Raw genomic sequence first — 24,687 nt, forward strand, 5'->3', positions numbered from 1 at the left:
ATGTTAATGCGACCCCAATCTCAACAAATCCCAATCCAAATCGTGCATGGTGGCACACACCTGTACTAGAAGCTGCTCAGGAGGCCTAGGCAGGAGGATCAAGGTCCAAGGCCAGCCCTGGCATAAAGAAAGAGAACTTATCTGAAAAAATAGCTAAAGCAAAAAGGGGTTGGGAGCATGGTTCAAGTGGTAGAGTGTCTTCCTAGCAAGAGGAAGTCCCTCAGTTCAAACCCTGGTACAACAAAGGGAAGGAGGAAGGAGGAAGGAAGGAAGGAATGAGTGAATGAAGGAAGGAAGGACAAAAATGTTTGTAAGGCTTTATTTTCCCTCAAAAGCTCATCACAGAACCACAGAAAATATGGCAACAGAATCTAAGATCCCCCTTCTCCAGCAGGAGAGGCCACATGCACATCTTGGGGAGCCTACACAACTGCTGAGCTCTCTCCAGCCATATCAGGCTGAGGCTGGCTCTGCCTGCTCTCCCCAGCCCCAAACTGCAGGTCTTGGGGAGCAGGGAGCAGGCCCAGCTTCTCTGGGTCCCCATGAAGGGGGACAGAGACAGAGGACAAAGGAAGCAAGAGGTTGAGGAGACACAAAGAACTGGAGAAGGAGTCAAAGAAGGAAATGCAATTAGAAGAGGCCTGAGGACCGGTGGGGAAGAGGCAGGAGGGAAGAGGGAATTATAAATTCAGATCTCAGGCCCTCCAGGAACTGGGAGAATTCATCAGACATGCTGTTGCTTCAGTGCTCACTTTTGCTGCCCATCCCTGGCGAGGTCTGTGTGGTGTCTGGCTCAGGCCTGGTGTCAGACAATGGTCCTGCACCACAGGAAGCCCCAGGTCACAAGGTGAGTGAAAGGATGGTCATGAATATCAGTGCTCAGGAACCTTATCCTCCAGGGCTCATGGGTGGAGGGAACAAAGTTCTTAAAGTATGGATATACAACAAGTCCACTGTCCACCCCAGTGGATAATCTCCCAGCCTCACTGCATTGTGCCAACATCAGCATTATTTCCGATGCATCCTGTGACAAGGACTACCCAGGACGCATAGGGAACACCATGGTGTGTGCAGGAGTCCAGGGAGGAGGCACCGACTCCTGTGAGGTCAGGGCCGAGAGGGGCCATTCATCAGGTGGAGGAGAGGGGACCAGGACAGTATTGGGAGTTGGAGTTGACTTGGATTTGTTTGCTTGGGGCCAGGTAGAAAGGACACTTGGTAGCGCGGCTTCCCGTAGTGTAATGGTTATCACATTTGCCCCCCCATGAGAGGACACTTGGGTTCAGTGTGGAGATAAAAGAGCAAGAGCAGTCAGAATGGTGGTGAGGTTGGAGCTGGGATCTGGAGTGGGTGCTGTGGCAGTTGGTTTGGGACAGCATGGATTGGGCTGAGATTAGGGAAGGGTTTGGTTTGATTTTAGATCGGTGATGGGTTTGGAGTGATGTGGGATCAGGTGGACATTCAGATTGGAATGGGTTGCATTGAACATGAGGATTGCATGGAGTTGGTTGGATATTGAATGGAGAAGATGGTTGGGTTGGGTTGAGTCAAATTTAGCATAGTTACATTGAGTCAGGGTATAGGAGGAAGTGGTTGGACAAAGGTTAGTGACTGTCTCGTGTTTCATTGGGTTGGTTTGGGTGAACTTGGATTGAGTTAAGTTGAGTGTCTTGGGTGGGGGTGGATTGGAGATCACTTGAGAATATGTAAGTGATTTGCGTGGGGAAATTGAGTTCTCACTCATCTTGACACCCTCTTCTCTCCACAGGGTGAGTCTGAGGGAAACTTTGGTCTGTAGGGATACGCTGCAAGGAATTGACTCTTGGGGTGATCTCTCTTGTGACACCACCACCAAGCCTGGTGTCTACACCAAAGTCTGCCACTACTTGGAGTGGATCAGAGAGACTGTGAAGAGCAACTGACTCACTGGTCTACCATCTGTGTCCCTGCCTGAGCAGGATCCCCGATGGCTGGCCAGCAGCCCTGTCCTCACCTTTGACAGAATTGGGTCATTCCCCACCACTGTCCCTGATTTTACCCAAACACTTGTCCCCCACCCCAAGTCAAAGCTGGTGTTCAGGGTTGCCTGGTTAACAGGGCACCTTGATGCAAATTTCTCTGTGGGAATTTCTGTGGCTTTCTTTTTGAGATGAAGGGAGATGGGAGGTGGAGGCTGGATGGGAACTGAGATAAAGGGAAGGCTGTTCCATTTCACCCACAACCCCAATCCCTGGTGAGGGGTAATGGCTTCAAACAAGTCATATGTTGAGCACATGTGAACATGTGTGTGACCCTAAATAAGGGGTACAACCCTCTTTTGGGTTGGGTATTTTTTGAGGCAGGGTCTCACAAATTGTTTGCCAGGACTGAACTCAAACAGTGATCCTCCTGATCTCTTCCTCCCGAGTAGCTAGGATTACAGGTGTGAGCCACAGCACCCACCCCTGCCTAATTTATGTCGTATAGGGCCATGTTCTCTTTAAGCCCATTGTATATGAATTATTTCCTTTCCTAGTTCTATGAAATTCTTGGTCATTAATTTTTCAAACATTTACTTCTTTACAAATTTCTTTCCTCCTGAGCTCATAGCAAATGGAAAACAATAGCCTCACTTTCAATGTCTTAAATTTTCATTTTCTTCTATATGTTTTGCCAGTGTCCCTTCTGTTTTCAACATATTTTTAGACATTTTTAATATACACTACTCCTAAATGATTCCTTTTTAACACTGCATGTTGGAGTTGTGTGGATTTTAATTACCATCTCATCTCTCTGAGATTGACTTTTGTTTTATTTATTCTTCTTTTCTGTTCTTCTGATGATACAGTGTTTCTCTTCTGTGCTAGTGTTAACAATTTGCTCTGTCTGAGCCTAAGGGTCTTTGTCTTGCAATTTCGAAGAATGAAAATCATGGGCAATGAGAGTGTGAGGATATTTATTTAGGAAAAAAGACTGAAGTGCAGAGCTCCTACAGCTAGGAAAGGTCCCAAGAGAGGGTGGCCACAGGCTGGTCTTTGTCTAGTGGCTTATATTGTTTTGTGTGTGTATGGAGGAATTTACAGACAAAGACCCTTATCCTGATTGGCTGGCAATCATTCAGATTTCCTTCTAGGGCCAGTCAGGCACCTACATGCCTTGTGTATTCCATTTTTTGTCCTATCAGATCTCTGATCACCTGTCAAGATAATGTCTAGGATTTGCTGAAGGGTTTCAGTCTCCTTCCTCTAGATGAGGAATTGAGACATATGTCATGTAAGCCTCTTTACTTTCCCATGGAGACCTTGGCAGTATAATTCTTTGTGAGCTTTGATTTATTATCAGGGACTATGCTCTAACTGTGTGTGTTTTCTTTACCTTCTAATCTGTTTCACTACCTTCAGCTACCCCAGTCACTGTAGCTATGTGACCCAGAAATCATCCCTAGACCCTCACTTGTGCAGGTGAGTGTGGTCGGGGACATATGTTCCATGATTCCTTCACCCCACACTGAAGCATCCTTGTAGCCATTGTGAAGCCTACTGCCTCAGCCATTGAACCTGTCCTGGGCACTCTCCATGATAATCAGGGGCAATTACACTGGTATCACCACCAAGCAGCACTTGTCTCAGGAACACAGACACTTTATCATCTTCAAATCCATAACACTTTTTAACACCTGCAAAATGCCATTGTCAGTCTTCTAAAACTAAATAAGAAAAAGTACACATCGTCTCTGTAGCTCTGTAAAGAACATTCAAGACTTTCACAGCTGTTTATGACAGAACTCTGTCTTCAGCTAATAAAGGCTGCCTACTAAAACCCCACAAGGAGCTTCTTACTGAATAAAGTTTAAATAGCTCTCCCTTTGTGCATACACAAACATGACCAAGATGCCCATCACTGCCATCATGATAGTGGAAACCCTAGACAAAGGTATAAGACAAGAAAAAATAAAGGCTGATTAATAACTAAGATAGGTTTTTTTGGAACTGGAATTTGAACTCAGGACCCACACCTCGAGACACTCTGCCAGCCCTTTTTGTGAAGTTTCTTTTGGAGATAGGGTCTAGCAAACAATTTGCCTGGGCTGGCTTCCAACCATGATCCTCCTAATCTCTGCCTCCTGAGTAACTAGGATTACAGGTGTGAGCCACTGGCACCCGGCTCTAAGATAGTTTTGAAAAGAACAAAGCAGGAGGGACTATCTTTTCTTTTTTTGGTAGTACTTGCAGTTGAACTCAGAACCTGGCACTTGCTAGGCAGGTGCAATACCACTTGAGTCGCACCCCCAGTCCTTTTAGCTTTAATTAGTTTTGAGATAGGGTCTCTCTCTTTATGCCCAGGCCAGCCTGAATTGTAATCATCCCATTTGTACTTTCCTGCATAGCTGGGGATGACTTGTGTGCTCCACCATGCCCAGTCATTGGTTGAGATGGGGTCTCATGAACTAAGTGTCTAGGCTGGCTTTGAACTGTGATCCTCCTACTCTCCACCTCCCAGGTAGCTGGGATTATAGGCTTGAGCCACCGTACCCAGCCCAGGAGGGACTATCTGTACTAGGTATTGACATATTGCAAATTTTTGCTAATGGGTATTATAATGACAATAAAACCAACAAGCAGACCTGGGTAACACACTAGAGAGGCCAGGAAGTAACTTATGGGAATTTGCAGTACAATGACAAGAGTGTCTTCAAGAATGACTACTAGGAAGTACACTTTTCAAGTTTGAACAGATTGTGTTCTTGAACCAACCTTAGTTCAAGACAGTATTTTACAGAAAGAGCCATGGGAGGACCTGGCTTATTTCCCCTGGTATCAGGGAACAAGTCACAGTGAGGGTGCCTGGCTCTGGTCTGTAAAATGTCTAACATTAAGGAGTAAACTGAGTCACCTCCCTTGAGTGACTGTGATGGCAGAGCCAAGAGCTGCACCTGTGGGAACTGGTGCAGAGTTTACTTGACAGAGTTGCTGGGGGAACCACATGGAGCTGGGTTTTAAGGACATCATCTTGCCTCTATTTTGACTTCTGCTACTTACTGGCTAAATGATCATCTGGTTATCAATTGTCTCCAATCCAAACTTCCCCCGAGAGGATCAGAGAGAGTGACATAGGTTGAGCAGGTTTGAAAACAGGAAATCAGTGATCACACAAAAGCCACTGGCCAGTCTGACGGTTGGTGACTGGATTCTTATGGCTTGATCCCTTTTTCACCACATTCAATGGTGGTGAAATACATTCACAAGTCTTTTTTTTTAATGCAAATATAGACTATGCATTCTAATATGCATTTGAGAATGCATATTTGAATATAACTGAGAAATTTATTCTAAATTCATGGGTATGCTCACATGACCAAATATAGTAACAGTCTTGAATATATAACTTCGTCTACCTCTTCAAGAATCCATTGACAGTCTGGCAGTCCTTAGAGGTAGCATGTGAGATAAGACAGGTCACTGAATCCACAAAGCAAATTATAGAAAGTCTTCTTGGTCTGACACGGAAAGGGGAGATGTAGCAGTCACATAACATAAATCAGCTCCATGACATCTCAGGAATGCAGAAGCCCGCCCAGCCTGAGAAAAGCAGAGGAACTGGCCCAGGTGAGAGAAAGCAGGAAATACAGAATGCACTGTGTGCCATTCTTTTCTTTATGTTAAGGCAGAAGCCTTACATAAAAACAAAAAACAAAAAACAACTTTGCCCTCCCAGGCTCGGGGGCAGCTGGTTTCAGACTCCACTGTGTATCACTCCACTCAGCCTTTCTCTACCAGTGAAGTTTTTTTGCTGCCCGCAACTCTGGTGCTCCAGCCTCTCATTCTTGAGAGTGTTCTGAGAGCTAGAGGTAGCATGTCCATGGATTCCCCTGTGACATTTGTTCCCCTGACAGAGGGAAGACTGAAAATGTGCCTCTGCTGGAACTGTCTTCAGGGACAACAACACCTCCCAGAGATGTTACTGGACTTTAGTTCTAAAGGAGAATTGTTCATGGGTTTGAAGAAGGAGGAGTGGGACCTGGACCCCTGGGTCTGAGGGAGGAGGGCTGGGTCTGGACCCCTAGGTCCAAGGAAGGAGGGCTGGGCCTGGATTCCTGGGTCTGAGGGAGGAGGGCTGGGCCTGGATTCCTGGGTCTGAGGGAGGGGGGCTGGGGTCTGCACCCTAGGTCTGAGAGAGGATTTGGGTGCTGGAATCCAAGGGTGTGCTTTGGATGATGGTGTTGGATTCCATTGTCCAGCATACTGTGGTTATTTAGCCTTTATGCTTTACTGTATCCACTCTTATATTTACAGAGGTTACTATAGCTGACTGGGGTGTCAGGTTGGCCACAGCAGAGTCTTCCCCAGGATACAAGGTCCTGAAGCACCTCATTCCAGACCTGGGGGTCTCCAGACTCTCCTTGTTGAGTGAAAAGAGGGGAAATTCAGAGAGAATAGGAGAGCAGGGCAGAGGGAGACATACACAGAGACATCGATGGAGAAGAGAGAGATGGAGAGGGGAGAGGAGAGAGAGAGGGAGGGAGGGAGGCAGTAGAAGAACAGGCAGAAACACACAGTGCAGGAGGGAGCTAGGGACTTGGGGGAAGGAGTGTGTACACAGCCAGTCCCAGAGACATGGAGTCCTATGATCAGAGACGAGGATGCCAAAGCTCCAACCCCTTTGAGTTCCCATGACAGTGATGACATGGAGACCCAGAGGCAAAACTGGAGGAAAGTTGTTTAAAAAAAATCAAGCAACGAAACCATAACATTGTAGGCAGGCAGAGACAGGTCTTCTTTCAAAAACCAACAGCCCTGCCCCTTGCCTTGGAGTCCTCTGTTCTTGGAAAGTTCCTTGAGCTCTGGGTTCTGCAGGCACAGCCTTGGCCAGCAGCCCTTCTCCTGGGTGGGAGAAGTTGACATGCAGGGTGGCACTGGGGGCAGAGCTGGAGACAGGGGTTGGCATTGAGGATGGGCTGTGTTTCGTGTTAGGGCTGCAGATCCCCAATATATCTCATCCGTGCGTTTTCATTGCTGTGTCCTTTATGACTGCATTTATTTATTTGACATTTCTTGTCCTTCCCCAGAGCTCTGGCCACCTCCCCTGTTTGTCTCTCCAGTCTTGACCTTGTGTCTCTCTGTCTCCCTACTTCTCTGTGGCTCTCCTTGAATGTCCCAATGTCCCCATTGCTTCTAGACCCCATGCATGGTTCTGTATTTCCCTCTCACACCCCTGTTTTTTTTTCTCTCTCTTTCTTTGGTGGTACTGGGGCTTGAACTCAGGGCCTACATCTTGAGCTACTCCACCAGCCCTTTTTGGTGATGGGTTTTTTTCAAGATAGGGTCTCTCGAACTATTTACCAAGGCTGGCTTCAAACTGTGATCTTCCTGATCTCTGCCCACTGAGTAGCTAGGATTATAGGCGTGAGCCACCAGCACCTGGCTCTGTCTCTCTCTCTCTCTTTTGTTAGCATGTAATAGTTGTATTGGGGGATACATCATGACATTTACATATGTGCTTATAATATATCTTAATTAGATTCACCCCTCCATCTTTCTTCTTCATCACCTCTTCCTCCTTAGACCAATTTCAACAGGTTTCATTGTTCTATTACCACACATGAATACAAAATACATCCACCATATTCACCCTCTCCTTTAGCCCTCCTGCTTCCACTGGTACCCACACTCAGAAAGGATGCTTTACCTTCCTGTCCTTCATTTTTTAAAAAGTCTATATTGATAGTTCAGGGAGATTTCACCTTGGTATTTCAGACCTGTACATATCATGCTTTAATCAGATCACCTCTCTTTTTTTATTAGTGTGTATTAATTGTATAAAGCATTTTCATTGTGATATTTCCATACATGCATATGATGTACTTTGATAAAATTTATCCCTTTTATTATGCTTTCTTACCATCCTGCTCCTTTATTAAATAATTTTAATGGGTTTCATTATTCATACATGTATATTAATTACTCTGATAATAATCACCCCCACTTTCACCTTCTCCTTTCACCCTCTCTCCTCCCCTGTTAGTCCCCCTATGTTACATTCATGTCTTTAAGGTCTTGATTTACTTATGACAGTGAACATTTGATATTTGCCTTTCTCAGTCTGGCTTATTTCACTTAACATTATGATCTCCAGTTCCTGTTTGTTGTTTGTTTCCTGCAAACAATGTAATTTCATTCTTCTTTATGGCTGAGTAATACTCCATTGTGCATATATATAGCACATTTTCTTTATTTACTTGTTGGTTGGTGGGCACCTGGATTGATCCCATAGTTTGGCTATTGTGAAGAGCACTGCTGTAAACGTGGATCACAGCCCATTTTTTTTTTATCTCTTTTCTCTTATACCTGGATCTCCCTGTGTTCTATGATGGCTTGAAAGTCTCCCTCATTGTCCTCAGTCTCTTGTGTCTTCCTTGGGCATCTTGCTCCTTATTTGCATCCCTGCCCCTTTGGGTCTCTTACCAACAAGAGTCCTTGTTTTCCAGATCACCAGCCATTCTGGGATGGTATAGGGTGAGGATGGATGCCTTTTACTGGGACAGCTAGATACTGCAGAACACTGCAATGGTGCCCTGTGACAAAGGAGACAGGGCCAGAAACACTAGCTGGCTAGGGACAGCCATGGACAGAGATGAACCCAAAGACAGACACACTAGAATTCACTATGCAACAGATTATCCCAGTCAGAGTCAGCTGGTTCTGGGGATTGGGCACTGGGAGGTCATAGTGATAGGCCAGTTAGAGTCTGATTTCATGGCTGGCTCATTAAACTTGAAGAAGAGTTTCAAGTTTGCCATACACAGGGTACCACATAGAGAAGTCAGCCTTGATTATCTGGCTGTCTGGCTGAGTCATGGCTGTGCAGGTCCAGTGAGTGGTGTCAGGACTGAGGACCATCGGGCAGTTCAGTAACATTGGGGTGGCATCCTCCTTTCCAACACGAAACTTAAACCCAGCCCCAATCCCAACCCTGCTGTCAACCCCCACTCACCCTAAACTCCAGTCCACTCCCAGCCCATCCCTATCACACTGGGTCCACCCTCATTGCCACTGCCACCCTTATTCCCATGTCAGCAGCATCCAGGATCCCTTCTCATCACCAGTCCTCATTTCACCCAAAATCCCAGTTACAAGGGTGAGGCAAGTGAGACATTTGTTTAACTACAAACATTTCAAAGAAGATAAATAAGAGTTTAATGTAACTTTTTTTTTTTTGTGGACTGGGGTTTGAACTCAGGGCTTCACACTTGCAAAGCAGATGCTCTACCACTTGAGCCAACTTCCAGTGTATTTTGCTCTGGTTATTTTGGAGATGGGGTCTTGTGAACTATTTGCCTGGGCTGACCTCGAATCATGATCCTCCTGATCTCAGCTTCCCAAGTAGGTAAGATTACAGGCTTGAGCCACGGTTGCTGGCTGAGTTTAATATTACATTGTAAAAATAAAAAATTATTGCAAAACAAACCCACAATGAATGAAATATGAAAATTTTAAGTCAAGACAGTATTTGGCTTTGTGAGACTCAGGTTAGTCTCCTCACCCCAGTCTCAGACTTGTCAGCTCTTGTCTTTTTTTATTTTTAATGATATTTTATTCATCATAGATTTTGCACTGATGTTCATTAAAAAAAAATATATTGCTAGATGCACTGGCTTCCTGTATAAGCAGCTACTCAGGAGGATTAAGGTTCAAGTCCCTCCTGAGCAAAAAGCTAGCTAGACCCCAGCTCAACCTGTTGCCTGGTGTGGTGGTGTGCACCTGTCATCCCAATTACATGGGAAGTGTAAACAGAAGGAAAGCAGTGCAGGCATGCTTGGGAAAAATGTGAGGCTCTACCTAAAATGCAAAGCACAAAGGGTGGGGGACATGGCTCAGATGGTAGAGTGCCTGCCTAGTAAGTGTGAGGCTCTGACTTCAAACTCCAGTACCTCTCAAAACAAATCACATTAAAATATGTATTTATTTTGATTAGTGAGATTATTTGGCTGCTCCCTGATTGTGCACCCAAGGCCAGGGGTGCACTTGTTCTCACACTATGCCCTAGCCACAGCCGCCATTAGCCCACCAACAGCCACCATCGTTCCTTGACTTCATGATCAAGTCCCATCCCTTGAAAGCCTGATGAAGATGGAACTCACCAGTCTAGATCACCGGGTTACCCAGAAACAGAGCGGAGATCTGAATCCAGTCCTTGTACTGTGTCTGTCTCACATTCTTTTCTTTCCTCTGCATTTCCATAGTAGGGTCCCCACTGCAGGGTCCTGAGTCTTTCTCTTCCCACAGATTCCCTAGAGTCTGATGCTCATTCAGAGTTAGCAAAGTGACCTAAAGGCTAACCTGGTGCTGTGAGCTTCCAACCACACCTCAGCCCCGTGTACAAACACTGCCCCCTCCCCTTTTGTAGGACTGGGGAATTGAACGCAGGGCCTTGTATGTGCTAGTCAAGTGCTCCACCATTGAGCCACATCTTCAGTCTCCAGGTCCTGCTTTTAACCCAGGCCACATCCCTTGGCTAAAGCCCTATCCTCAGTCAAGGCCCCGCCCCCGCTAAAGCCCCGCCCCCGCCAAGGCCCCGCCCCTGGCCTAAGTCTCTCCTCTTGCTCATACGGGCAGCAATATATGGCTGACAGCATGCACTGTGGGCCTACAATTGTGGGAATAAATGATTTTTCACAGATATGGCTGTCTGTCAAGGCTGCGCATGCAGCCTTGCATTCCTGACCACCATCGATTGGGGATTTTGCTGCCCTTGATCACAGCTCCTGGGAATAGAATCTGGGATCTTTCAAGAGGAATGGCAGCTCCTGGTGGGTAGGATAGGGTTCAAAGAGGAAGGGCTGGGGCCAGGATGGGTCAGGATTAGCACCGTGCAGGCTGTATCAGGAGGGTGAAGCATGGGCAGGATCTCTGGGTCCACTTCTTGGAATGGGGTGGGAGTGGGGCTCAATCAAAACCAGTTCTAAGCCCCAGACACCTTATCCACACTCCCTATACCACCCTCAACTTCCTACATAGCTGGGCACCCACACACTCTCCTTTTCCCCAAACGGTCCTCACAGCACATGCAGCATCCCCCCTGTGCACAGAGTCCACCAAGTCTTGGCTTCTGTCTGCTGGACACATGCAGAGTGACACGGGAGCACCAGGTAGACTCACTCAAGAACGTCATACCCTGGCAGGGACCCCTCACTCTCTGTGAAGCCACGTGACCCAGCAGCACACATAGTAGTAAGCACAATGACAGAAACAACCAGGACACTGGCTCTCCACCAGCTGGAGCTCAGGGGTGCTTAAGAACACAGGTCCCAGTGACAATCACATGTGACATTGCTGACCACACCTGCGGGGCAAGCATTCGGGGATGACATGCATGTATATTATCTCACCTGCTTTCTGATTGTCATTTAGAGTGGACAGTATATTTCATATTTATTTGTACTCTGAGTCCCATTCCTGGTGAGCAGTAACATTATCTGCATGGCGAAATGGGGAAACTGAGACATGGAGAAATTGGCCTGGAGTAGCATAGCTAAGCAGTGTCTTTGAAAGGAGATAATGTAGCTCCATTGCCTTCTCCTCCCCTCTTCCCTCCCCTTCTCCTCCTCCTTTTCCTCCTCCTCCTTCTTTAATTCTTCCTCCTCCTCCTAATTCTTCTTCTTCACAGAAACCACTCAAACTACATTCTCTCGCTCTTGCTGTTCCATTTAATCATCACAATGTCCTTCCCCCCACAATTTGTGTGTTGAAGCCCAAATGCCCAAAGTGATGGTATTTGGAAGTGGGCCCCTTGAGAGGTGAAGAGAGTAAGCTGATGGGGGATGTTGAGAGTGGAGCCTTCAGGAAGAGACTAAGAAGAGTAAAAGTGAAGGATGAGGAGAGGAGAGGAGAGGAGAGGGGAGTGGTGGGGAGAGGAGTAGAGTAGAAGAGGACAGGCACCCAATGCTGCTGGACCCTGATCTTGAGCTCCCAGCTTCCAGAACTGTGAGGAACAAGTTTCTGTTGCAGAAGCTGTTATAAACCAGCTGGCTGGTGTCCTTCTCCTGTATCCAGATAGAAGTTATGCGTAGGCAAGAAGCTCTTCCAGTTATTCCAAGCCCTTTCATGTTACCAGCTCAGCAAAGGTGGGCAAGACCACTCAAGTGAAAGTCTTTATTGGGATCTGACGTCTTGAAACCAGCAGGTAAACACAGGAGAGTGTCTCCCAGCAGCTTGCTTATATAGCCAGAAAAGGGTAGGAACAAGGGTGTCTGCACCAATCATGGCTGTCCCCTCATACTTGCACCAATCATGATACAATGTGTTATACAAATGAGGGATTGTGTTAGCACCAATCATAGTGCAGTCCCCTCAAGTTTGCATCAATCATGGTACCGCCCATTATGCAAATGAGGGATTGTGTTAGCACCAATCATGGCACAGTCCCTTATGCAAATGAAGGACTGATTTTACAACAATTACAGGTCTTTTGTGGGACCAAAGTCCAGTTTAAGCTGCTTGCTGGGGTAGACCCTTGGGGAGCAGGAGTCCTGCTTTTGGTGTTGGCATGTGGCCTGTTTGTCTGCCTGGCTGGTAGTTTTTTGCTCAAGTCAGCTGGGGTCGTAGAGAAGGGTCTAGCAGCTGTCAATTAGAGACAAGTCTACCCAGCCCCCACTCTTTCCACATATTTAAAGGGGAAAAAAAATCTTCCAGAAAGGTGCTCAGAACAAAGGCTTGTCAGTAAGTGTTCTAACAATGGTTAACCTCTGTCCCAGTGTCCCAGGGAGAAATGGGTCCATACCATGTGTTTCAAAGCCACCCAGGGTACAGCATTCTGGGACAATGACACACACACACACCCCAGTGACAGTGTGGATGCCATCCCAGGAGCCAGACCTAGAGGGTTTCTGCTGCCATTCCCATGGTGAGAGGATGCTGTGATTTTGGGACCTTTAGCTTCTTCCTTTCTCGCCTTCCCAGGGAGTTTCTGGGCAGGAGCAGCCATAAAGGACTCTGTTCGTCCTGGGCTGTGAGCCTAGGCAGTTTCTCAACCTCACTGCCCTGTGCACTGCAGTGTTTTGCAGCAGTTCCTGGATCTGCCCACTAGACGGCAGTAGCTTCCTTCCTGCCAAGTTGTGACACCCAAAAATGTCCCAGACATTGTCTACTGTTCCCGGTGAGAAGCAGACAGTGCAAGGAGGGAGCGGCACGGAGATGGCGAGATGGAGGCAAGGGGCAACAGCGGCAGAGCAAACGAGTGGCAGGAGCATAAAGAGAGACAGTGACAGAGACGCCAAGTTAGGCTGAGGGACACACAGGATGACAGAGATGGGGTCACAGGGGGTCTCGGGTTATGAAAGTTTCTCTCTCTCTCTTCCCCCTCTCCCGTCCCCCCGCCCCTTGTCTCTTTCCGCAGCTCTCTGTGTCTGTCTGTCTGTCTCTCCCTCCGTCCCTCTTCGCAGCTGGAGTAGGGTGGAGGCCCGAGGCTCACAAGGTCTAAAGTCCAGCCAGGACGGCGACAGAAAGCCTTGCGGACTCTGCGGACTGACGGCGCCGCCACTGCTCACCCGCCTGTGCGGCCGGGCGGGAAGAGGCCACGATCCGCCGGAAAGGAGCCAGCGCCGGGAAGGGGACGGGACAGGGACGGGGACGGGGACGGGACAGGGACGGGACAGGGACGGGGACGGGACAGGGACGGGGACGGGAAGGGGCAGGGCAGGGGCAAGGCAGGGGCAGGGCCTCCGCAAAGTGCTACATACAGAACTGGGCGGGGGTGGGGCGGCCTGGCCCACCAGCGTGTGGTTCCGACCCAGCTGGAGCCTAGACCCGGAGGGAAGGAAGGGAGTGTGGCGCTTGGGCCAACAATAGAATAAAAATTTTAAAAAAGTAAATAATTCACCCTCTTTATCCCTCCCCCTCCCTCCCTTCTTTAAACAATTTCAACAGGTTCCATTGTTCAGTTTCTTTGGGTGGGACTGGGGTTTGAACTCAGGGCAAAGCAGGTGCTCTACTGCTTGAGCCACACCTTCAGTCCTTTTTGCTCTGGTTATTTTGGTGATGGGGTGTCATGGACCATTTGCCTGGGCTGTCCTCCAACTCAGTCCACCAATCTCAGCCTCTCAAGTAGCTGGGATTACAGGAGTGGGCCACTGACACTTGGCTCAATGATCTATTGTCACACGTGGGTCTTAAGTGTTTTTTTTATGCATTTGTACTTATCCACTTTTTCTCATTTGTGCTTTGGGGAGCAGTTAACCCAAGATAACATAGACTTGCACTTATGCTTCCATCTAAGGTTTTATAGTTTTAGTTCTATCTACTTTGATAACACACTTTGGCTTCTTTTTTTGTAAGTTACAAAGAAAGAATTCAGCTTCACTCTTTTGCAGCTGGATACCCAGTATTTAAAGCACCAGTTTTTTTTCCTTTTTTTTCATCGACATATATTAATTGTACAAAGGGGTTTCATGTGATATTAACAGCATGCTTATAATGTTCTTCGATCAAATTCACCCCATTTGTACTTTTCTTCGTCCCCTCCTCTTTAACAGTTTTGGGTGGGTTTCGTTATGTTATTTTCATACACACATAAAATGCACTTCTGTAATATTCACGCACACACACACACACTTGCACACCATATGAGTCTCCACTTCGGAGATAAGACCCTTTGTAAGTGGGTCACCAGAGACTGACATGGCTACTGTGGCTAGTGTCACTTTATGGCACTTTGTCTAGATAATCATGAAGTCATTGGGAACTTCGTTGCAGTTTCTCCCACGTGTCAAGAACTTGGTGCCAGTGTCACTACATCCAGAGGCGGTGGACTCTTTAAGAGGAGGAGCCTGGTGAGAGGCAGTTAGGTCATGAGAGCAGCTGCCCTGGGAAGGGCTTAAGGTAGTTCTCATGTCAGTTAGTTCCTGATGAATGAGTTATTACAAAACAACCCTTCTCACTCTCTGGCTTCCTATCTTGCATGCAATGTCTTTCAAACACACTCTTGCCACAATGCCACCTCACCACAAGCTGAATACATGGGCCATCCGATCTTGGACTTTCAGCCTCCAAAACTGTGAGCTAAATAAACCTCTTTTCTTTATAAGTTACCCAGTCTCAGCTATTTCGTTATGGCAATGGAAAAAGGACCGGTAGAGGGGTCAACCATCTGGGCTTGTTCCCTGGAGCTGGCCTTTAAATTTAATTAGTGAAGAAACTCCTCACAAATATTTTTATTGAAACTGTTAACTGACACTATGTTATGTAAGAAAGCCATTTTTCCCTCTCCTTGTACGCTCAACACTCAGCACTTTGGAGCGACCTGGGTTTCCTCTCATTCATCAAATCTGACACCAGCTGAGTGTCCCACAGTGAATTCAATTTGTCCCAGTTCAGAATTCCCACACTAGCCTGAGTCAGGGCAAACCCTGCAGGCCAAGGGCTCTGTCCCATCAGACTGGACCAACCTCAGGTGCCAATCGCAAGTCCCCAGTTGTCACTCCTGACTCACTAGTTGCAAATTGGAGTTTCCACAATGCTGCCCTCTGGTTCTCTCATCAGTTAAGACACCTTGCAGACCTCAGATGACACGTGCATTTGCTGGTGTGTTATTCAGGAAAGGACAGGGTGAAGGATATGTGTGTGCAGCCAGGTGAAGAGGAGCTCAGGGTGAAGGCTGGGAGCATCAGGAGGGCAGCAGTTCTGTCACCCTCGGCCACACTCCTGGTCCATGGATGCTTTCACCAACCTGGAAGCTCCCTGCATGTCACACTTTGGGACTTTTTAATGGCAGCTCTATTGCATAAGCAGCATTATCGACTCCATTTCTTGCCTTGTCACCTTCTCCAGTAATGGGGTTGTGCTGCGAACTCCAGGCTCTTAGCATGGCTGGTCTTTCTGGTGACCAGCCCCAATCAGGAGCCCAAGAGAGTCCTTTTTACAACAGAACACATTCCTATCACCCAGGATGTTCTTAGGTGCTCTGTGTCAGGGACTAGAGGCAGAGAACAAATATACATTGCTTATTTTTTTACACAATAAATCCATTAAAACATGAATGTGGAGCTCAAGTTTTTTTCTGCTGATTCAGGTGGGGATCCCTGAGCAGGGAGAGCTGTAAAAAGGGTGCCTCACCCTCTGCTCTGAGACACTGAGCATAGGGACAGAGGGATACAGAGTGAGACTCAGCTGGGAGAAGAAAAGAAAGGAAGGAAGGAATAAAGGAAAGTAAAGAAAGAAAAGGAAAGAAAAAAAGAAAACTATTACTTTGAAGGTACCCTCTGGGTGTTTAAGAATTATTTTTGTATAGATAACTAATTTGATCAATTTTGATAAATGTATGTACTACCTTTTTTATGGGTAATACTTCTAAATAAATCCTTTTTCATCTTTGCTTTCAGCTTTTCTATGTGCTTCTGATATGTCTCTTATAAGCAGCCTTTTATTTTATTTTTATTTTTTTGGTGGTACTGAGTTTTTAACTGGGACCCCATGCTTGCTAGGCAGATGCTCTATCACTTGAGCCACTCTGCCAGCCCATAAACAGCCTTTTAAAATAGAATTAATCTGGTAATGAATTTAATCATTTGTATTTATTGGGATTATTGATATGCTCGACACTGTACTATCTGACTTAAATTTTTTACATTTTTGCTTGTTTTTTGAGACAGGATCTTGCTATGTATCCCAGGCTGACCTGGAACTCTCCCAAGTGCTGGGATTTACAGGTATGCCCCCCTTGATGCCAGGCTTAAACATTTTTAAAAATTTTGACCTGATTTATAAAAACTGTACATCTATAACCATGTGATGTTTTGATGCATACCTACACTGTGTAATGTTTGAGTCTGTCAGACATATGTAACTCCTCATTTATCATTTCTTTGCGATGAAAACATTCAAAATACTTTCTTGTAGCTTATTAGAAAAACAACACAGTACATCAACATTATCTACAGCACACCAGGACATCTGACAGCTAATTATAACTTAGCATCTGTTGATGGACCTCTCCCCGTCTCTCCCTGTCTCCCCCCAGTCTCTGCTAACAACCACTTTACTCTCAGTTTCTGTAAATTGACTGGTTTTTGTTAGCGCCCACAGAAAAGTGAGATCATGGTGTATCTGGCTTTCTGTACCTGGCTTATTTCACTTAACATAATGTTCTTCAGGTCTCTCCATGTTGACAAAAAAGATAACTTTCTATTCTTCCTGCCTGTTATTTAATTTTGTGGAATTTTTTCCCCCTTTCTGCTTGCTTGAAGTTTATATACCTTATTTCTGTTCTTTTACAGTTATACTTCATTTTTCTTGAGCATATTCATCTTAGTCTAAAATAAAAGAGTTTTTTAGTACCCACTAGCTTCTCAAAAGCCTCAAGGTCCTTAGTTATTCTAAGAATCTAGCAGGCACTAAAAAATACACAATGGAGTATTACTCGGACATAAGGAATAATGACATGTGGTTTTAAGGTAAATGGATGACTTCATGTTAAGTGAAGTTAGCCAGACTCAGAAACACAAAGCCCACATGCCTTCTCTCATATGTGGAAGATAGATCCAAGGATAAACATATGCACAAAAACAATCACGAACATATACAAACTCAGTTGTAGAATATGTTTGTAACAGGGGAACTCCTCTATGGAACTTGGGGAAAGAGGGAAAGGAAAAGAGAGTGATAGAGCATCAGTGATATTGCATACCATAAGATGTGAAGGTAGAGGATATAAGGATGTGTACTGAAAGCTGTTGAAAAATGGGAGGGGGTGGGTGGGAGGTAAAGGTGTAAGAGAGAGCAGTGGAAGGGGTTGGCTGGACAAAAGTAAAGCACACCCATAGCAGGGACACATTGATAAACCCCTTTGGACATCAACTCAAATATTAATAATGAAAGACAGGGTTGTAAAACAGGTACAGGTGTGTGTGTGGGGAAACTAATGGGAGAGGGAGGGGGAATGAAGGAGATTAAGGTGAGGGTATATGGTAGATGAGTTTCATAATCTCATCTACCATTTGCAAAGAAACCTCTTGCAATTGTTTCAAGTGGGGCAGGAAGGGGGTTGAGGGGGAGACATGATGAGGGTGACCAATGTACAATATAAACCTAATCAGAATTGTCATTATGAATCCCCCCATATAACAAATATATCCTAATAAAAACATTCTATTATAAAACAAAACTAAACTAAACTAAGGACCTTAAATAGAACACATTAATTTTCATCTTTTCTTCCTGCCTTGTAAGCTGCTGTTTTCCAGTACTTTCTTAATTTGTATATTGGCTTTTTAAAATATAAAATCTAGCTGGGTATGGTGGTGCATACCTGCAATTCTAGCACAAGGAAGGCTGAGACAGGAGGATGGTGAGTTCAAGGCCACCCTGGGCTAGACAGTGAGACCCTGTCTCAAAAAGTCCAAGCAAAACAAATTTGAAGGCAAACTCACATGACATAAAATTAACCATCGTAAGGTATACAATTAGTGGCATTTGGTTAATGGTGTCTGATCTCCATCCTTCTTCTGGCTTCCATAATTGCTATTGGGAATTGGCCGTCTTTCTAATTGCCACTTCCTTGTAAGTGATTAGTCCTTTCTCTTTCATTCCTTTTGGCATCTTTGTTTTTGAGAACTCTGTAGCTCACAACACATGAGCCTTCCTTGATTTACACATTTTTTAGTCATTTTCTCATTGTTTTAAACATTAGTTTTGTGTCTTCTCTCTGTTCTCCCTTCTGGGGGAAGGTTCACTCTAGCCTCTCATTCATTCTGCCCTCCAAATATCTTAACACCTCTTTTATTTTGCCCTTCTTTCCTCTCTCTGCATTCTGAGTAAGTTCTAACACATCTTCCATTTCATCAGACACACATTAAGTAAAGTGTGTTACTCGTGTAGTTCAAGCCAGCTGTATCCTTATTCCTTTTCTATCTTGCTTGTTCTATCATTTTCTGTTTTTTCCATGTAAAAATCCCCTGCTATGAGCCAGACATGGCGGCCCACACTTGTAATTCCAACTCTGGGAAGACTGAGGCAGGAGGAGAGTTCTAAGCCAGCCTGGGCTATGTAGCAGAACATTGTCTCAAACAAACAAACAAACAAATGCAGTTAAGAAGACAAAACCAAAAATAGATCAACCAAAGCTGAATTGTTAAACTCAGCAAGAACATCCCGTAATGTCACGATTTGTTGTTTTGACTTTTCAGAAAGAGGACAACATCCACAGAATGGAGTTTTTCTCTTAATGTCTCAGTCAAGGGTGGCCCCCTCTGCAAATCTGTGGCCTCCTGGTCAAATCTCTCATTTCCCAATCTAAGTATACCACTGGCTCACGCCTGTAATCCCAGCTACTTAGGAGGCTGACATTGGAGGATGGAGGCCCAGGCGGATAGTTCATGACTCAACCCATAGCTGAGCACCATGATGCAGGCCTGTCTTCCCAGACACAGCAGGAGGCCTAAAATAGGAGAACCGAGGTCCAGGGCAGCCTGGGCAAAAATAGAGGTCCCCTCTCCAATATAACTAGAGCAAAAAGGTCTGGGGGCATGGCTCCAGTGGTAGAGCTCCTGCTTCCCAAGCCCAAAGCCCTGAGTTCAAAGCCCAGTACTGCCAAAAACTTCTCATTTCTCAAATGGGAACACAAAACCCAGGAGGAAAAGCCTTTGGCTGGAATCCCGTGACTGAGAAGGGAAGCAAGGAAGACACCAGACAGAACCTGTGTTTCTCTTAGATTTTATTTCAGAATCTTTGGGAAGGTACTTAAGGGTGAAAACAACTTTATAGTGGCAAGTTAGGGCCACTAGGGGGTACTGTGTACAGGAGGAAATTCAAGTTTGACTCTTCTCTGAATCCCTGGGTCTGAAGGAGGAGGGCTGGGGCCTGGGTTCCTGAGAAAGGAAGTGGCTAAGGGTTTGGACTCCTGGGTGAGGGAGGAGGGGCTGGGAACCCAGACTCTGATGTGTGTAGGGACTCTTCGGTCCCAGGCCCCAGGACTAACTGGTCCGAATGGTTCTACTTATCCAGTCAGTGAATTTGCAGAGGTTGGTGTAGACACTGGGTATGCTGGGCTGACCACACTGGTTCAGTCCCAAAGACACAAGGCCCTGCAGGGACCTGTTGCAGACTATGGGCCCTCCAGAATCACCCTGAGAGAGAGAGAGAGAGAGAGAGAGAGAGAGAGAGAGAGAGAGAGAGAGTCAGAATCCAAAATACTGAGATTCAGAGACAAAGATAGGAAAAAAAGAAAGTAACAAAACTCAACAAAAACAGCAACACACTCCTTGGATGTCCCAAGCCAGAGTTCTGAGGCTACCTAGTCCTGCCCGGTTTCCTTTGGGTCTGTTGCTGGTCTTCTCTGTCTGTCTGTCCTTTGTTTCCCCCTATGACTTGTTTCTTCCTGTTTTTGTGCTCTGTATTTTGTTTTTTCCCCTATTTCTCAGTGTGTCTCATCTCTGAGTCTACTTCTCCTTGGTCTATTTCTCTCTGTGTGTCATTCTGCCTCCTTGCCTCCCTCTCTTTTTCTGTATTCATGCATCTATTGCTCTCTCTTTCTCTGTGCTTCTTTGTCTCCCTGTGTCCTCTGTTTCTCACTGCCCACCCCTGTGTTCCCCCCTCCCCCCTTTTCCATCTCCTGCTGAATCACTGCCCTCCTCTCTCTGTCTCTCACATTGCAGGAATCCTTCCCGTCTGGTCCTCCTCCTGCACAGAACATGCTGTCATGGTATATGGGAGCATAGAGCATCCTGCAGACGGTCTCAGGCGACACAGAGATGTTCACACACTGGAGCAGGTTGGGTAGCTGGCCTGGGACACAGAGCTCCAGGTTAGGGGGTACCTTGATTGGACGGGGGAGCCCCTCTGGGAAGGCAGCCATGCATCCACCAACTCACCATTCCCCATCAGACCCCAGCCAGAGACGAGACATGTATCCCCTGTGGTGGGGCACTGGGAGGCGATGCCAATGCTTCTGATGGTGTTAGACTCGGGCACTGATTCATTCAGCTTGATAAGCATAAGGTCGTTGGCCAAAATTGGGTTGTTGTAGTCGGGATGCTGGATGGAGAGGGAGGCCTCGATCATCCTGCTGCCTGGTTCTTCTTTGGCCTCCAGACTGTGTAGGCCCAGCCCCACAGTGTAGGAGCTGAGGACCACAGGGCGGGTGAGTTCTAGCACTGGTATCTCCATCCTAATCCTCCACTCCAACCCACTCTCTCAGCCAAAAACTGTGCCAAAAACTGCTTAACCATGACCTCAAATCCTCACCCACAGCAGGGAGCTAAGTGACCCAGCCCCTGAACTGAACTGGGATTTCAACTCAGGGCTCTTTTCAAGCAATAGCTCTGTCTGCCTGGCCCCTCTCTCTGGATACCCCTGGTCCAGGTCCAGCTCTCTCTTGCAGCCATCAGGACTATGGCCTCATGAGGCGCCCCATGGCGGTGTCATATATTAGGCCCGCCCCCTCCTTCCACTCACTTCTGTAAACAGTGTGCTGCTGACAGCACCCACTGCTGATGCACCAGGACGCCGGAGCAGAAAAATTCATTTTCCGAGAACAGTGCCGCCTGCCAGGGCTGTGAGTTCGGGCTGCAGTCCTCGCTGTTTATGATCTGACTGGCGCTACCCGAGGCCAGTGATCCTGGGGGCGGAGTCAGGGCTGGGGGCCGACCCAGAAGGCAGGCCCAGGGCTCCCGGGGGTGGAGTCTCAGTACAAGGGGCGTGGTTAGGGCTTTGGAGGCGGGGCCAGGTTTCAGGGGCGGAGCCATGTCTGAGTACAGATTCAGGAGGCAGGACCAGAGCTCTTAGGGGTGGGGCCTGACTGCAGGGGCGTGGTTAGGGAGTCAGGGGCCACATAAGGTATTTAGGGGGAGGAGTCAAAGGCAGGAGGCGGGGAATTACTGTTGAGGGGCGTGGTCAAGGTGGAGTCTGGACTGGAGGGCGGGCTCAGAAAACGCTATGCAGGAGCATGGACAGGGTTTCAGCGGTAGAGTCAGGCCTCATAGGCATGGGGTCTGGTTCCTTAGGATGTCAAGGTTCCGCGGGTGGACTAAGCCTGGGAGTTTGGATGAGCTCACAGGAGCTCACAGGAGGAGGGCTTCAGCTTGGAGTCCCAGACTCATCTTCAGGACTCACACACCATTTCTCTCTTACACACAAACACCGTGCCAGGAATCTCCCAGCCCATGAGGACCCCTCACTCAGGCTGGTGGAGGCCAGGCCTGCCCGACACAGCCAGCCATTCATGGAGCTGGTGGGTTCTGGGGTGCATGGAGCCTTCCCTGCGCAGCCTCACCACAGTCACACCCAGCCATAGCCCGTTCACACAGAAACACTATCATACAGTCCCATAGAGATCCCGGGGTCCGAGGACTGGAGACCTAGGCAGCAGGCAGAGATCCTGAGCAATAGGCAACTCCCCGACAACACTGTCTCCCATCCAGCTGTGCTTCTTCCCCTGACCTCCACTGCATCCTCACAAATCTTGTCACTCTGCTGGATATTCAGAAACACAAACATGCTACCTCTCACACATACTCAGTCACACAGGTTCATTATGAGGGAACAACCACAGAGGGACAATCGCATTTTCACACAAGCAGAGTTATAGTCACAAACAGGAGGACATTGAGTCACACTTGATATTGGCCCTCAGGGATAGACAGTCACACACACTCAGATACCTGTGACCCCAAGGGTGAGGTACCCCACAAACCAGCCCCAGGGCTTTCTTGCTGTGACTGTCATTGTCTGCACCTGGAAATGAGGATGGGATCTTAGGTGAATCTGGGGACCTTCTCCATTCCTCTGTCTCCCCTTTGTTTCTTGAGTTCCCGGGATGTTACAGGGCAGGCAAGAACCTATTCCATTCACCACCACCCTGTCCCCATCCCAGGACCCAGAACCAAAAGAGACAGCACTTTCGACACACAGAGGGAAAAAGAAAGAGGGGCGAGAAGAGAAAGTGGAGAGGAAGGTATACAGCAAAAGGGTCTGGGCAGCTATAGTGGGGAAAGAAGGGAAGGTAGAGGCATAGACCTTGGAGGACAGATGGAAAACCCAGAGAGAATGACAGACTCAGAGACAGAGCATTTGACAGATTGGTCAGAGAAAGGCTGAGAGTCAGAGACAAAGAATCAGAGAATAGGAGAGGAGCTTCTAACTAGAAAGAGCAATTGGATGAGAGAGGAGACGAAGGAGCTGAGGCTGACACAGTGACCTGAGCTGTAGGGACAGTCAGATCACAGACCCACAGGCCTTTAGGTGGGGATCCCTGGGCTTCTCACCTGGCTGCCTCTGTGCTTCTGCCGCTGAGTTGAGTTCTGCCAGCTGCTTCCTACAGGCACCCCCCCCCCCGGGTTTATAAGCATCCCTGGGCTGTCCTGCCCCCCAGGGGACACATTCCAGGAGTCAGGTGCCACAAGCATCCAGCTCAAATCATTGAGGCTGCCTGGACACCAGGTACAGGTCAGGGGGCCCAGAGGGGCTGGGAGCAGGGATCCCGCTCCACTCTGGCTTGCTTTCTTTTCTCTCTCTCTCTCCTTCTCTCCCTCTGCCTTCCTTCCCTCCCTCCCCCCCCTTCCCTCTCTGTCTCTGTCTCTCTCTCCTCTCTCTTTCCCTTCTTCTCTCTTCCCTCCTACTTCTGTCTCTCTTCCCTCTCTCCTTCCTTCTCTCTCTCTCTCCCCTTTTCTCTCCTCTCTCCTTTGTCCCTTCTCTCATTCTTTCTCTCTCCCTTTCTTTTTCATCATAATCTTTTCTCACACTCATTTTCTCTCTCCTCTCCTTTGTGTTCTTTCTCAAGTTCTGTCTTTCATAGAACAAATCTCTCTCCACCTTTCTTCCTCCCTCCCCAATTCATACCTTCCTCTCTCCCTTCCTTCTTGTCCTTCCTCCAGCAAACTTCCCCAGGGTTCAAAGTTAGTCTGCATCATGTACTTCCTTTGAATCCTTGGTCAGTGACCTCACCTGCTAAGCCTCAGTTTCCCCACCTGTATCATCTGGGCAACCATTGCTCCTACTCTCAGTGTGGATTCGGATAATTCAGAAACTGACTCCACTGTGTGTGAGGTGCTTGGGGACTCCCAGTGAGGAAGGGCTGGATGCAGCCTTCCCCCACAAAAGTGCAGTCACTCGCCTGTCAGGCTGGGGACAGGGGATGAACCAGCAGTCTCCATGCTCAAGGGGCTCACATCCTAGTGTGTGTGTGTGTGTGTGTGTGTGTGTGGTGGGGGGGCATCAATAATAAAGAAGAACTTCAGGAACCAGCAAATAAGGTGGCGGTCGGAGTCTCAGAGGAGGGGACATTTACACTGAGAACCAAAGGATGAGGATGAGGAGCAGGTGCAGGCAGATGTGTGTCCCAAGGAAAAGAGAATCTGGTGTATGCCAGCCAAAAGGAGGCTGAGGCAGGAGATGGGCGCTACAGGGAAGTGGGCAGATGTGTGGGACTTTAAATGCCAGGGTTAAAGTCTTGGGGTTGTATTTTAAGTGTAATGGATACAATTTTAAACACGAGGGTAGAGGAGTGACAGGATCTTATTTACTTAAAAAAAGAAGTCCTGCGTGGACAATGATGGGGTGGGGGCGGGGAGAAGGCGGATAGCGCAGATGGGAGATGCTGGGGTCCAGGAGAAGAGCAAGGAAGGGACACAGGCTTCATTTTGTAGGTAGAGGCAGGGTGCCAGTGAGGGAAGAGGGGCGGGGTGGGGCGGGGACGCCCTGGACAGCGGCAGGGCGGGACGGCGCG

General features: G+C 47.4%; 1 protein-coding gene across 1 annotated transcript; it reads right to left on the reverse strand.

Moving 5' to 3' along the window:
- Positions 1-19,676: 19,676 nt before the first annotated feature.
- Positions 19,677-23,338, reverse strand: LOC109683869 (kallikrein-4). The gene is made up of 6 exons (XM_020159925.2): positions 23,228-23,338; positions 22,625-22,697; positions 21,420-21,582; positions 20,837-21,087; positions 20,614-20,750; positions 19,677-20,092 (listed from the first exon to the last, which is right to left on the reverse strand). Exons 1-6 carry the CDS (start codon positions 23,309-23,311, stop codon positions 19,940-19,942), a joined length of 861 nt encoding a protein of 286 aa, XP_020015514.2. The 5' UTR covers positions 23,312-23,338; the 3' UTR covers positions 19,677-19,939.
- Between the last annotated feature and the right edge of the window lie 1,349 nt (positions 23,339-24,687).

The sequence above is a fragment of the Castor canadensis genome, chromosome 16 (genome assembly GCF_047511655.1).
Source record: "Castor canadensis chromosome 16, mCasCan1.hap1v2, whole genome shotgun sequence".
NCBI classification, from domain to species: domain Eukaryota; kingdom Metazoa; phylum Chordata; class Mammalia; order Rodentia; family Castoridae; genus Castor; species Castor canadensis.